Genomic DNA, 13,259 nt, shown 5'->3' with positions numbered 1-13,259 from the left:
TTAAACATACTATTTAATCTATGCCTAGATCGTTAGATTTTCAATAAGAACAATGTCTTTTGGCAGTAATCAGGTACACAATACAATACAATTATTAGTGTATCGTCGACACAAGTGTATCGAAATTGCCTATACGATTCGCCGGCATAAACATTATTAAACAAAGGATTTGCGGTGGAATTTTAGCAAACAATGTCCCATATTTTAGGATTTGTGGGGCGACCAAATAAATTATTACAAACGACGTTATTAAAAACGGTTTTTATTTTTCACTTTTTCCATATAAAACATAAAATAAAAAAAAAAATCACATCAAATAGCGCAATCTTGCTTAGTAGTAATACCTATAATATATAATAATTTTACATCCGTCAACATCAAATAATTATTTTAAACCTAATACGCTTAGACCACGCCAAGTACAAGTTTGAAAAAAAAAAACGAAAAATAATACTATTTGAAAATAATATTTTCGGTACTTATATAAGTTTTTATTTCCCCACAATTCACAGGAACATAGTTTTGTTTTTTTTTAAAAGAAATGGTAGGACCACAGGTACAAAGACGTGAAAAGACCTTAAGTTTTGTTCTATGTAACACACCGAGGAAAAACACGTTGATTGTCCGTAAGTATAATCAAATTGAATGTACAAAATTAAAGCACAAACGTTTGATTACTCGCAATACTCTTGTAAAAAATAATTTAAATCAAATATAAAAAATTCAAACTTATAATAAAAAAAAATAAAATTGTAGTATAAAAAAAAAAAAAATACATAATTTTAAGCACACTAAAAACGCATTTCTGCTATAAGTACTTTGATGAAACAAAAAAAAATAAAAACATGTTAAAATGTTGACAAATAAATGAACACGAGAAACAATTTCCGAGATCGATCTTGCCGTACTCGAGTTAGTAACGTATAGACTTTATGTAGAGATAAAATAATAATAATTTAATAACAGAAAAAAAAACGTTTGAATACTTTTTCAAAATTGACAATAGAAAATAAATGCTCGTTAAATGTAAATTATTTGGAAACGGCCATTACTGTGGTGTTAAGCCATTCTCAACACTTTTTTTAAATAATACACATATTTTTATCATCCTACAAACTACTAAATACATCACAGCACGATTTTTATTTTATATAATATATATATAAATATTTTTAAAATTATTATTTCGTTCGAAATACTATTCAAAATAAACATTTAAGAAAGAAAATATTATCATCTTATCTCGTAAGATTAACTATGCGTTTCGGTGATTTTTTTTCTTTGGGAAAAGAACATATTTTATTTTCAGCGTACCGACGAGGCAAGTACGATAACGCAATATTTGCGGATACACAATTAGTTGTCTACGATATTAGCACCAACACACCGTTTGCATTCGAATGGAGCGACTTACAGTTACTCGAGAATATTAAGGAAATTGTCTTGGAGATTTGATCGTTTTACCCGATTGCGATTAATCGTTTTTAAGCGTTACAGGAATCAGAGCAACAATGTCATGGAAAGGGGATAGAGAGCTTAGAGACTGGCAGAGAGACGACGACAGGGGTTTAGTATACACTTACTTAACTGTTTTTAAACAAAAATATACGTATCTATGTATATATATAAAGTATTCAGTTTCTTTTCTACAGTCGTTTACGACAACGACAGCGTAGACGGTTTGGTTGACTTGAGGTTGGGGTCAGGCCTGGTAGTGTCCTCCTTTTCGGTTTTGCGGATCTCCTTTGACTCCGGTCGACTCTTCTCTTCTTGCTGTAACAAAAATAATAACATGTTATATTGCTGGTATTTTCTCGGTATATAAACCCATATTTGATACGTTTATTTATGAAAGGTGATAAGGTCAGGAAAAAAGTTCCTATACAGTGATTTATATAAATTATTTTAAAAGTCATAATAAAATGTATTGGTAAAGTAGTTTTGGTTTACACATCACTCTTGATGCACACCACAATCCTGTTTATGATTTAGTAATTTTATTTATGAAAAGAGTTTAGTGTAACTCATTTGTTTATGAAAAAGGGTCAAATTCGTTCAAAAACTTCTTTTACTGTTGGTTAAAAAATAAATTTGAATAATTGGTATTAAAAAAATGTAAACAAGTATATTTCATAAGAAATAAACTTTTTTTTTTTCAAGTGAACCACAGTTATTTTTGACTGGCTCCTTGGAAGAGTAGATGAGGTGTAAGAAGAGAAAAAGTTTCTCACTTTGAGTTCGTCCGGAGTCTGTTTGGCCTGCAAACGGTTTTGCACGATTTTCAAATGCTTCACTATGTAGTCTTCGTGCGGCGCCATCAGATGGGCTTTCTGCAGACACAGCTCGGCTTCTTTCAGCAAACCCCGTTCCACGTACACCACACACAAGTTGTGCATGCCCTGCGTGTTGTCAGGGTCCAGCTGCAGTATTCGTTGGTAACACTGAAACAATAATATTGCACGAGCGAGTTAGTTGTGTTGGCCAAACTGTCGTGTTTCCAGCGGAGCTGTTGGCGGCACTCACGTTTTCGGCGGCGTCTAGGTCTTTGATGTTGTTTATGTAGATGTCGCCCAACAGTATCAGCGCCTTGACGTGGTCCGGATGAAACCTGACCAGCTGGTTCAAGAAGGGCGCCGCTTGCAAAGGCCTGTGGTCGTCGGCCAGCAACAGCGCCAAGTTGAACAGGGCCGCCCGGAAGTCTTCCTTGATCAAGATGGCCTGTCTGAACCAGTGTTCGGCCGCGGGCACGTCTCCCTCGTCCATGGCCAGCATGCCTAGGTTGAAGAAGACCCGCTCGTTTTTTTGACCCTGAAATGGCGCACAAACAATAATATTAGGTATATCAATCGTAAGACAAACCGGTTTCAAGAGCCGCCTCACGTTCGACAACAGTCTCAGCAACCGTTTCTCGGCGAGTTTTCTCAAGTGGGCTTGGCCCAGCTCCTGCAGCAGTATGGCCGAGTTGAGCAGGGCCTGCTCGTGGTCCGGATCGAACTCCAACGCTTTGTCCAGGTACGCCAGCGCCTGGGAATGTTTACCCTGTTCCAGAAGCACCACGCCCAGCTGTGTATGTCAGTAAACAACGGAGAGGTTAGATTTTATTAAGACACAACAACACATTATTATTTACATTGTAATAAATGTCCGGGTTGTCGGTGTCGTAGAACAAAGCCCTCTCGTACACCTCCTGCGCCTCTTTCGTCCGGTTGAGTTTGAGCAAAACGTCGCCGCGGTTGATGTACGCCTGCGTGTAATCGGACCGCATGCTGATGGCCTGCCTGTAGAGCATGTCGGCTTCTTCCAGCCGCGACTGGTTCTTGGCTATGAGGTTGGCCAAGTTCAGCAGCACGTTCAGATGGTTAGGAGCGATCCGGGCCTGGTAAGATTCGCCGGGCTTGGCTTTGGGAAGCAACGACTTGGCCTAAACACACCCACCCAAGCATGATGCGAAATCAGTAAAAACGAAATTATTTATTTTTACTGGCTAGGAAAGTTCAAACCCTTGTGAACTTGTTCGGGCTCTAAAAAAATGTCAGCAAACAATCGGACACAGCCTCCAAGTAAAGTTGGGTAAGCTTTCAGAGTTTTTAAAAGGTCTGAACTTCCTTAGCCCTCAGAGTTGCGCCAATGCGGACAGCGGTATCCTTCAATTCGCGTTCAATACCTTTAAATAGGCGTCTTCCGCTTCCTTGTACATTTTCAGATGGTTGTAAGTACGGCCTACGTTTATATGAGCTCCTATGTCGTCGTGTTGCACGCTACAAAATAGGAAAAATCTACTGAATTTTGGTTCTTTCATTGAACTTGTATGTTTAACACACAAATTTATCAATCAATTCTCATTTTCAGTTAATATATATTAAAATAGAGCAATGATTATAATTTACTATATAGCTGTTGTGCTATTTTCTATTCTATATTAGGTTTTAATAAAAAAAAAACCTAGTTATTTTCTTCGCTCCACGGAAAAACATTAAATCATGAATATGTTATCTCTTATCACTTATCTTTGGTCTCTTATCTCTTACCGCGAATCTCTAATTCCTTATTTACACTTTTTTTATATATATATATAAATATATATAATAAACTAGATTGCTAACTAGTGATAAGAATTGAAGTCGACGTCAGCCATTTTTGTGAGTATAAAATACTATTTATACACCTGTGATTCTGTGCTATCAACTTAACTTGTAATTGTTATAAACACGTGATATGGTTCCAATTCCCACAAGGATGGAGGAAAATGGTAACTTCATTTATCACTATTGGCGTCATGTACACTTAGCAATCTAGTTTGTTATAAAAAAATCCGTGCTTATCTCTAATGTGAAATTGAAAGTACAACGCGACACGAAATTTCTTGTATCTAGCTCAATAACATATTCATTTAGTAGTTAATTATATAATATATCCGTGTCGATACGTTATCTCTTATCACTTAACTCTTATCAGTGTATCGATACGTTATCTCTTATCAGTTATCGTTTGTCTGTTATCACTTATCTCTTACAGAAATTAAAAGTGTATTCTTGTATCCAGCTCAATAACATACACGTTATCCATGTTAAATTAGGAGAGGTTAGATCTAATTTATAGCAATACAACCAACTACGGCGGTACGTCACTTACCTAACGGCCTTGTTGAAGTACACGAGGGCGTCGGTAAAACGGTTTTCGGCTTCCAGGGCGTGCCCGACGTTGTTGTACAGTTTAGCGTTGAGTTTGTTCACCTTCAACCCGGCCGTGAATATCGCATATTCGGACGACCAGTCCCAGTTTCTCGTGTAAGTCTTGATCGTGTGCGAGATCACTAACATCGCCACGGCCGCCCAGACCACGCGAGATTTGCTGTAGGCATATAATAAATACAGTTACAAAGAAATTTAGCTGCGATGACAATTATCATTATCCATGCTGAACTCACCTTTTCTCGACCATTAGCCCAATGCCGTAGGCGACCAGCATGCAATAACCCATCGAGGGCATGTACAGCACTCGTTCGGCCACGACAAAACCCACCGGGAAAAACATGTTAGACGCCGGCAGGAACGGCAACACGGTTAAAGCCAAACTCTAAACAAACAAACAAACGATTAGTGTAACGTCCAAGTTTTGTCAAGTCGTTTCGACAAGTCTACATAATGTTATATAGGGGTTGTATTCGCTACAACATCATCATATTATATTCCCTCGGTTCGTTCGCAGACCAATTATGCGCATTGGTTGCTTCAGTTGTCACTCAACATGCCAAGGTGGATTCTAATAAGACCCTAAACAACAAAATCCCCTTCGTCGGTTACAGAGATGTGCGTGGCTAAAGAAAAATTGAGCTAAAATCTCCAACTGTCTTAATATTGTAAAATACTTAAATCATTTTTAAAATTCACGTTTCGTATCTTCGTGATAAGTTCCTTCCAATGAGCTCGGAATCAACTCTCTATTGCTTATTGTTTAGCAATTTGTTTTTTTTCCTTTTCACAGCGAGCTTAAAGTTATCCACATCAATTTTTTTTTCATTTCATTTACTATACTTAGTTGATTTTTTAAAAAATCAAGAAAGTAAAATATGCTCACTGTGGTTAAACTACCGAGTCATACTCCCATTTATTAAGGCAATTTTTTTTGCAAAATCTCAATTAAAAGGTTAAACCGTGATGTGTAGTTATTAGTTCATTAATTAGGACTATGTTTTTTGGTAGTCAATTTATTTTTCGGACCAATACAGCATCGTTGACAGCGATTTAGCATTTTTTTTTTTTTCATTTAATCGTGGACAATTTTCTTTTTTTTACACATTTAAAATATTGATAACTTTATCTAGGTTGTCTAGTGGCTACTAACCCAACATTGACATTGTATACTTTAAGGGTCATCTTAAAAACAGCACATCCTTTAAACGGTTTTTAATATTATGAGCCAAACAGAACAACAATCGAAACGGATAGCAAAAAAATGTCTGAATGATGTCAAACAAATCCGGAAATCTGAAGATCCGCTAAAGCTTTGCGCGACAAACACAGCGTTTAGGTGCACACGTATACCTATATAGAGTATATTGTTTCTCATTTCCACAGAATAAAAGATTAAAAGTCACGCTGAACACGGATAACGGAAGCGTTGCGTGGGAGGTGCGCGCGGATTGGCTTTATTCGAATTAAACGTGGCCGACAAAAGAGAAATCCAATAAAAGCAACACCGACGAATGTATTTAATTTCTTCTACTTAAATTCCGTACGACAAAGTAATGTAACGGAAAACGTAACGGTCGCGTTTTGACGAACAGATATAAAGTCAACGACACACGGCGGAGACAGTGACGCGCCACGTTCAACAGTAGCGCAACAAACGTGCGCGCGATTTGATTAAAAGTTCAACGGTGCAGACAAACGGTTATGGGAAATGTTCGTCCAATGAACCGGAAACACGGGGGCGTGGGTTCGCGTCTAACCGCGTGTAATTGAATTGTAATTACCATAATGACGGCGACGCGCCTGGTCCGATTGGCCGTGGTAAAGGCCGTGTACACCAGGCCAGCGACGACGGCGTACGTGGCCAACGTCGCTAGATTTCGCGGATCCGCCGTGGACTCCACCAGCGGAACCGTGCCCATTGTCCAGTCGCAGCACAGATCGCACGGGAACACCAGTAGCCACGCGTTCACGCTCACCAGGTAGTTGTAGGTCAGCTGCCGGGCGGGCCAATCGGACACGCTGGCCGGGTTGTCGAACCTGTAAACGCACGGATCCCCATGAGTTATTCGAGTAAATCGATAAAAAAACTCAATAGACATAAAACAATAATAACTGACCATTGAGTAATATGAGTAGGCAACAATCGAAACTCACAATATGCAAAAATCACATTTTTTAGAAAACCCAAAAAAACTGGACCAAAAAACTCAAATATACCATTAAAAAACATACAAGTTGAGTCGATTGATAATTTTTTTTTTCAAAATAATGTTTGGAACATTTGAGTTTTGGCAATAACTTGAATTGACATATGTTCAGCAGATAAAACCAGAAAATTGTTGGTACGTTCACGAAATGAAACAATGTATTATTTTCTTTAAAACGTCTTAAATATAAGTATATATATTTTTAACTATTCGGGTTAAAAATAGTTCAGTATCAACAAAACTCACATGTTTCAGTGGACCTTGTTGGACTTTGAATCTAAGCGTGTTCAAGGCAGTGTAAACTAGTTTTTTAAAAATCATTTTTTGATCATGTGAGTTTTGTTGGTTCCAACCTACTCATATATACTCAATGATAATAGCAACAACAATGATCAATGATGCAAAATCAAGTACCGTGCTTGTATCGTGTACATTTAACTTATTGATACATTTAAAAGTACCAATTTACCAAATTATTGTTTATTAATTTGGTGTAAAGTTACACCTTCGATATTGTGCTTCTGAATATAGATCGAGTATGACAATTATATGTAAGTATACATATTTGATGGAAATGTACCATTTAAGTTTCAAAGAACACAAAAATGACCAGTAGTAGGGGTAGTACCTGGTGAACACAGGCAATTTGGATCCCATTATTTTCAACCGGAAAGCCAGCAACGTGCACGTGGACAGCAATAAGAAAACCAGTCTCTTGACAGCGTCTGACGATATGGCCTGGACGGCAACACCTCCCGCATTGTTGGTCGCGGTTTTGGGCGAACCGCCGCCGGCCGAGTTGTTGTTGTTGGTTGCCGCCACGGACAGTTTGAACGAGTTCAGCAGGTCCTTGGGCTTTACCTGCAAAACAAACGACAACACCAACACATAAGACAAATAATTGACAAGGTACAACAGCACAATATGTGCTGTATAATACACAATATCTGCCGGCAAGCCGAATATGTTTGAAATCCATTCTGAGCAGCCTTATCGACAGAAAAAAAAACTAACTACAAAAAGAGCTTCCAGCATTGTTTATATGCATGATATATTTAATTTATACCGAAAGTGATAAAAAAAATCACTTTCAAATAAACGCTTCGATGCGAATCTATATGACGTGGACACTAGGTCAAACCGGTACAGTCCAAGCCAAGTAAGAGAGTGGGCAAGTAAGGTATGAGTTTTTGGCATAATTGCCATTGTGCCTAATGACATATATGTGCTTGAAAAATCAGTTTTCGTATTGGGGTGGATACCATTATGGTTGATCGTCCGCAGTCTATGAAAATGCGGGAAAGGGGTGAATTTATTACATTTTTTGGCCCAATCGAGTACCTTTCAGGAACGATTTTCATGATCTATAGAGTTGTTACACAAATAAACCGATTCAGCGGTTTAAAATATAGACCTCGTAGTTTATTTAGTCATTCGTTTCGGTATGTCCGTCCGTGTACAGATTGTTTTAAATTAAAAAAAATATATATTAATATATAAATATATATATTTCAATCGTACCACGGTGGTAAACGTGTAATGTTTATTTCAATATGAATAATAATAATTAAAAAACAAATTATTTGCTCTTTCTTTAACTAAATAAAATCCGAGCACCGTGTACCCGCGTAACGGACACTGTAAAATAATCTCGAATAATAAGTATGGCGGGTTTTTTTATACATATAAATGTCGGGTTAAAAAAAAAGATTTTCTTCGAGGAAATAGATTTTATAACTCCGATATGCTACCGTGTTTTTTTTTGCTTCTAGGTATTTGTTCGAAGCTTCGTGTCTCATGGGTACGCACAATGTCTTGGTAAATTATTATTTGCTAACTTACAAGAGTAAAAAATAAAATCTTTAGCTACCTCCCAATTTTTTTACCAGTGGAAAACCTTCAATCGGATTAATATATTGTCAATTAACACATTCGATCGGACATAAATCACAATTTCTAGAGAAACGTTTGCCTTTGTCAAGTTAGTTTGTTTTGGCACATCTTTGAAAATAAACGGTATGGTCGGGGGGTACGTTTAAAATTGAGACATTACCACAGAATATTATTATTACACTATAATGATAACAATCGTACACGGGCAAGCTGTGCTGTTGTCTTAAATTGAGTGTGTAAAACTTATAATAATATATTATACAACGTACGCGATTTTAACTTTGCTGGCAGCGCATAAACATAATGTGTGACGACAAAACGTTTTTTTTGTTTGTATTTTTTACACTTCGATATTAGGGCAAAATTATACAACTTTAGATGGGCAAAAACATCTAGCATAACATTTATAGTTGTTCCAAAATTCGGGTTTACCGTCTTTTTTGCGCGTTATAGTATACATAGCGTTTTTGTTTGTTTATTTTATTTTTACAAGCTGGTGATTTATAGTTTCTGGCATACTCTCGCTTGCGGGCGTTGTCGTTTGCCGACCAAAAAATGGATAAAAAAAAAACATTCAAATGTATAAACACATATACACGCTTGTATTTGTTATTTGAGAATAAGGCGCAATAATTCTCGGACGCTATACCGCCCAGCAAAGTCGCAAAGTTTGTATTTTATCGACGGCTTCTGGTATTTACGCTCAAAAGATCTTACGAGCGATTTAATCATTAGAATATAGTAGTATTATTATGGCATAACCCACAAATGAGACGAGAATGCGTTTTTTTATATTTAATTTTATCATTTTCAGTGTACAATGTTATATTTTCACGTTATAACTGATAAGAGATAAGAGAAAAGTGATAAGAATTGAAATCGACGTCCGCCATTTTTGTGGGATCTATGTGTGTATAAAATATTATAAATATATACCTGCGATTCTGTGTTACCAACTTAACTTATAATTATTGTTATAAACATATTTCCATGTGATTAGGTTCTAATTCTCACAAAGATCACTTCAATTAGCTGTATTGGCGGTATGTACACTTAGGAATCTAGTTTATTATATTATATATAAATCTGTGGTGATAGCATATTAGATATAAGATAATAAATAAATGATAAGCGACAAAAGAGATGTGATAAGAGATAGCATAGCCGTGATTCGATTATGTTTTCTTTCAAGAACCATTACCTCGGTATTGGACATTGGGTTGCTAGGTTTTCATTTTCCAGACATAGCTATTAATGATACTAATAATTGTTTAGAATGATAATATGTCGCGTCGCACCTACTAAATCAGCACCACGGACGAGAGCGTATAAGCTTTATTGTGTTTTATTATATTGTATTTCACTACTTATCTTTTTACGACGTGTCGTTGTTGTTTAAGTACAAAAGAAACGAAGTGGAGGATGACACGATCGCGAGAAGACATAAGCCGACACTAAGAGCAGTAGTAACCTCGCAAAACCAATTCAAAAGTAATAAAAGAGTTCCTTATACTCGGTACACGCACTTCGGGGCCTTTGACATTTAAATGTAGATATCCTCCTTGATGTAGTACACAAGCGTATGACATATGTGTGCAGTGTGTAAGTTTATATTATTTCAAAATTCGGTATATTACAGCGAATAGAACTATATTATACTTTGCATTGACTTTTTCGACGACCCCAAACAGAAATCTTGGGACGGATGCCAAAGTTTGTACGCAGAGACAACTGACATTTGGCAAATGGCACTGTTCTTGTGTGTATTGTATTGGCCTTCTTTTTTTTTCAATGGTCGAAAATATTACCGACAGTATATAATATATCATGCGCGCACTCCGATGATGACACACTATTATCCACACGGGATGTACACCGACAGCTAAACGACACCGAAGCAATAAAACAATAAACATTTACACAGAATATAATATTGAAATCTATCTCGTGTAAGAAGAAACCGCACTCGAGCAAGAGCGCATCACAACAATTGGATCAAGTCGTTCACAAATCTTAATAAAAAATCCATACAAAAGAGAATACTATTAACAGGATTGTTCACAAGACCTTCAACGATTTCACTAGCAAGCGCGTTGCCAAGTTCAAAAATGTGACATTTAACAATATTTGAAAAGGTTGTTGTAATAAAAAAAATATCGTGACACTTTTGCTGTTTTTACCAAAATAAACTTCAATTAAACAGAGCTATTGGCAAGACGGTTATGCGAATGTTTGTGTAGATAAAATATTAAAATTTCAAAACGCACACAATCATGGAAGACCTTTGTAATATTAAATATAACACCTAATACATTTTTGTTCAGAACTCTAAATAGCAGATACGTGCAATTGCTCGGTTGGGGTACTTAGCATAGACGCTTAAGACTGTCTACACATACGTTGTTTAGCAAAATGTGAACGCTTTCCAATAGAATATTAATAATTACCTTTTATCGACATATGGAACTCCTTGGGGCTAGAAACTCTGAACGGAATAATTTATTAAGCTGTTATTAAACATTTATACGCGGTTGTTGTCTCCGGTGTCGATGGCGGTTTTAGGCCTTATATAGATAACGTGTTATTTTTTTAAAAATACCCCAGATATTAATTATCGATCAGCGACCCGGGGCGGCAAAGTCTGATAATTAATCACATATTATTATTATTATATGCACGCTGGAAAATCGAGTTTGGCCGCCGGCGGTAAAAATGCGGAAAATTACAATGAAAAATTCTAAACAGGAAAAATTAATAAAAGCGCAGCGGCAATAAGAGTATAGGTGGTCGGTAGACCTCGAATTCGGTTTTTTTTTCATTCCATTCATCCGCTCTGTTGTAGCAGTGTTGTATACACATCGGCAAATGAATGGAATGAAATATGGACTACGTGGTTGAATTTGAAATAATACTGAGCTCCGTCTTTACAATTTATTACACTCCGTTGTCTCGTGACAATATTACATTATATTTCACGGAGAAACACTATCACCTCCGCCGGCGCCGTCTTGGAATACTCTTCATCCAGAGGTAAGTAATAATCGTAATCATAATAAAAATAATAATATACTAAATGACACACATATAGATATGTATAAAATATATAAGGCGGAAAGGGGGAAAAGGAACATATTGTCGCGAGAATCCAAATCGCAGGAGAGGCCAAACATTTAATCATGGACATGTTATCTCTTATCATCTCTTATATTTTGTATTATCTCTTATCTCTAACTAATAGTGAAAGTGTAACGCGAAAATGGCGACATGAAATTTCATAGTCTGATAACATCAGATGTTATCTCTTATCACATATTTATTATCACTTATCTATTATATCCATGTTAAAAAATACATGTTATCCACGCGAGGGCGCTTTATTTAAATTTTCGGTCAAGTTTCATTCCTTAAGTGTGTAAATTGAAAAAAAAAATTGGCAACGTTTCAAAACTTTGAAGAGTTTTTTCTCTGTAAATTCAACAAAATATAACTCGGCCAATTGTCAAGACGGGAGAGAACGGTTTTGGTCTCAAAATTTCATATTTCACACAAGAGGTAGTAGTATACATATTAAACTCGGAAAAAAAAATATTTTTTCCAAGATTTCAGTCAATGGCGAGGGTAATAATATTAATAAAAACTATCGCGCGGGGAGTGCTCGGTTTTATTGTCACACAAGAGAAACATAAATAAAACGTTGTTGTTGCTTTTTATTAAAGGTTTATAATTATTACAGCCGAGCGCAAAAAGTAATTAATAATAAAACAATTATAATAAAATACAACTCACTCGCCTAAAGGTTTTGATTAGATTTTATTGTCGTGGAGACGAGAATTTTTACAGCAAAAGCCCATTAAATCAAGAACTATATCATATACACTATGTGCGGTTAAAAGATAAGAGGAGCTAGTTGCAAAAAACGAATTTTCTGTAAACCAAATTCTGAGTGGCGAAAAACAGGGGAGTTAATTTAATATTGAGCGCACAACCGTAGTGTACAGTCACATGCATAATAGATTTACCGTTAAAAGTGTCGAGCTGACCACGTTAACTCCTCACAAGGTTTTCTTGAGTTTCCCTGATAAATAAAACCACAGAGTTCTTTATCGCTAATAATCAAATGGTGGTAAATGTTTAAAAGTCCTGGAAAACAAAATAAAAACGTCCGTACCGAGTTAATCCGCCTACGATACCCATTTGACTTATTCGTTTTGCTGTATCGATTGAAACGCCAAGGAATCGAGGAATAACAATTTCCCAGCTGGTTTAAAATATTATTATCCATCATTCGATTTGATTTTTGCGTTAAATCGGCATTGTTCATTTGTGTGGTGGTTTTGACGTGGAAATTCACTTGGCCGCCGAAAATATAATATTATTTGCCCGGCGCGCTGCTAACTGCAATCTAAACTTTAAGCATGAAAATGATTTTCCAACTTTTCAATTTGTTGTGTTTGATTTTGATTTC

The 13,259-nt window shown here is 36.3% G+C and overlaps 1 protein-coding gene across 1 annotated transcript in view; it reads right to left on the bottom strand.

Moving 5' to 3' along the window:
• Positions 1-283: 283 nt before the first annotated feature.
• Positions 284-13,259, bottom strand: part of LOC126847471 (protein O-mannosyl-transferase Tmtc3) — a 46,664-nt gene continuing 33,688 nt past the window's right edge. Inside the window, exons 7-16 of the mRNA XM_050587727.1 lie at positions 7,530-7,762; positions 6,476-6,731; positions 4,928-5,076; positions 4,633-4,851; positions 3,665-3,758; positions 3,131-3,421; positions 2,881-3,063; positions 2,524-2,808; positions 2,232-2,441; positions 284-1,773 (exon numbers count right to left, since the gene is read on the bottom strand). Of these exons, the coding sequence (XP_050443684.1) occupies positions 1,657-1,773; positions 2,232-2,441; positions 2,524-2,808; positions 2,881-3,063; positions 3,131-3,421; positions 3,665-3,758; positions 4,633-4,851; positions 4,928-5,076; positions 6,476-6,731; positions 7,530-7,762 (2,037 nt within the window). The 3' untranslated portion in view covers positions 284-1,656. The remainder of the gene's footprint in view (positions 1,774-2,231; positions 2,442-2,523; positions 2,809-2,880; positions 3,064-3,130; positions 3,422-3,664; positions 3,759-4,632; positions 4,852-4,927; positions 5,077-6,475; positions 6,732-7,529; positions 7,763-13,259) is intronic.

The sequence above is a fragment of the Adelges cooleyi genome, unplaced genomic scaffold (genome assembly GCF_023614345.1).
Source record: "Adelges cooleyi isolate 19-005CV unplaced genomic scaffold, UGA_ACOO_1.1 ACOO_flye_CR_arks_rails_tigmint_CR_PRNA_108, whole genome shotgun sequence".
In the NCBI taxonomy this organism is placed as follows: Eukaryota; Metazoa; Arthropoda; class Insecta; order Hemiptera; family Adelgidae; genus Adelges; species Adelges cooleyi.
This window is presented reverse-complemented; position numbering and strand designations above follow the sequence as displayed.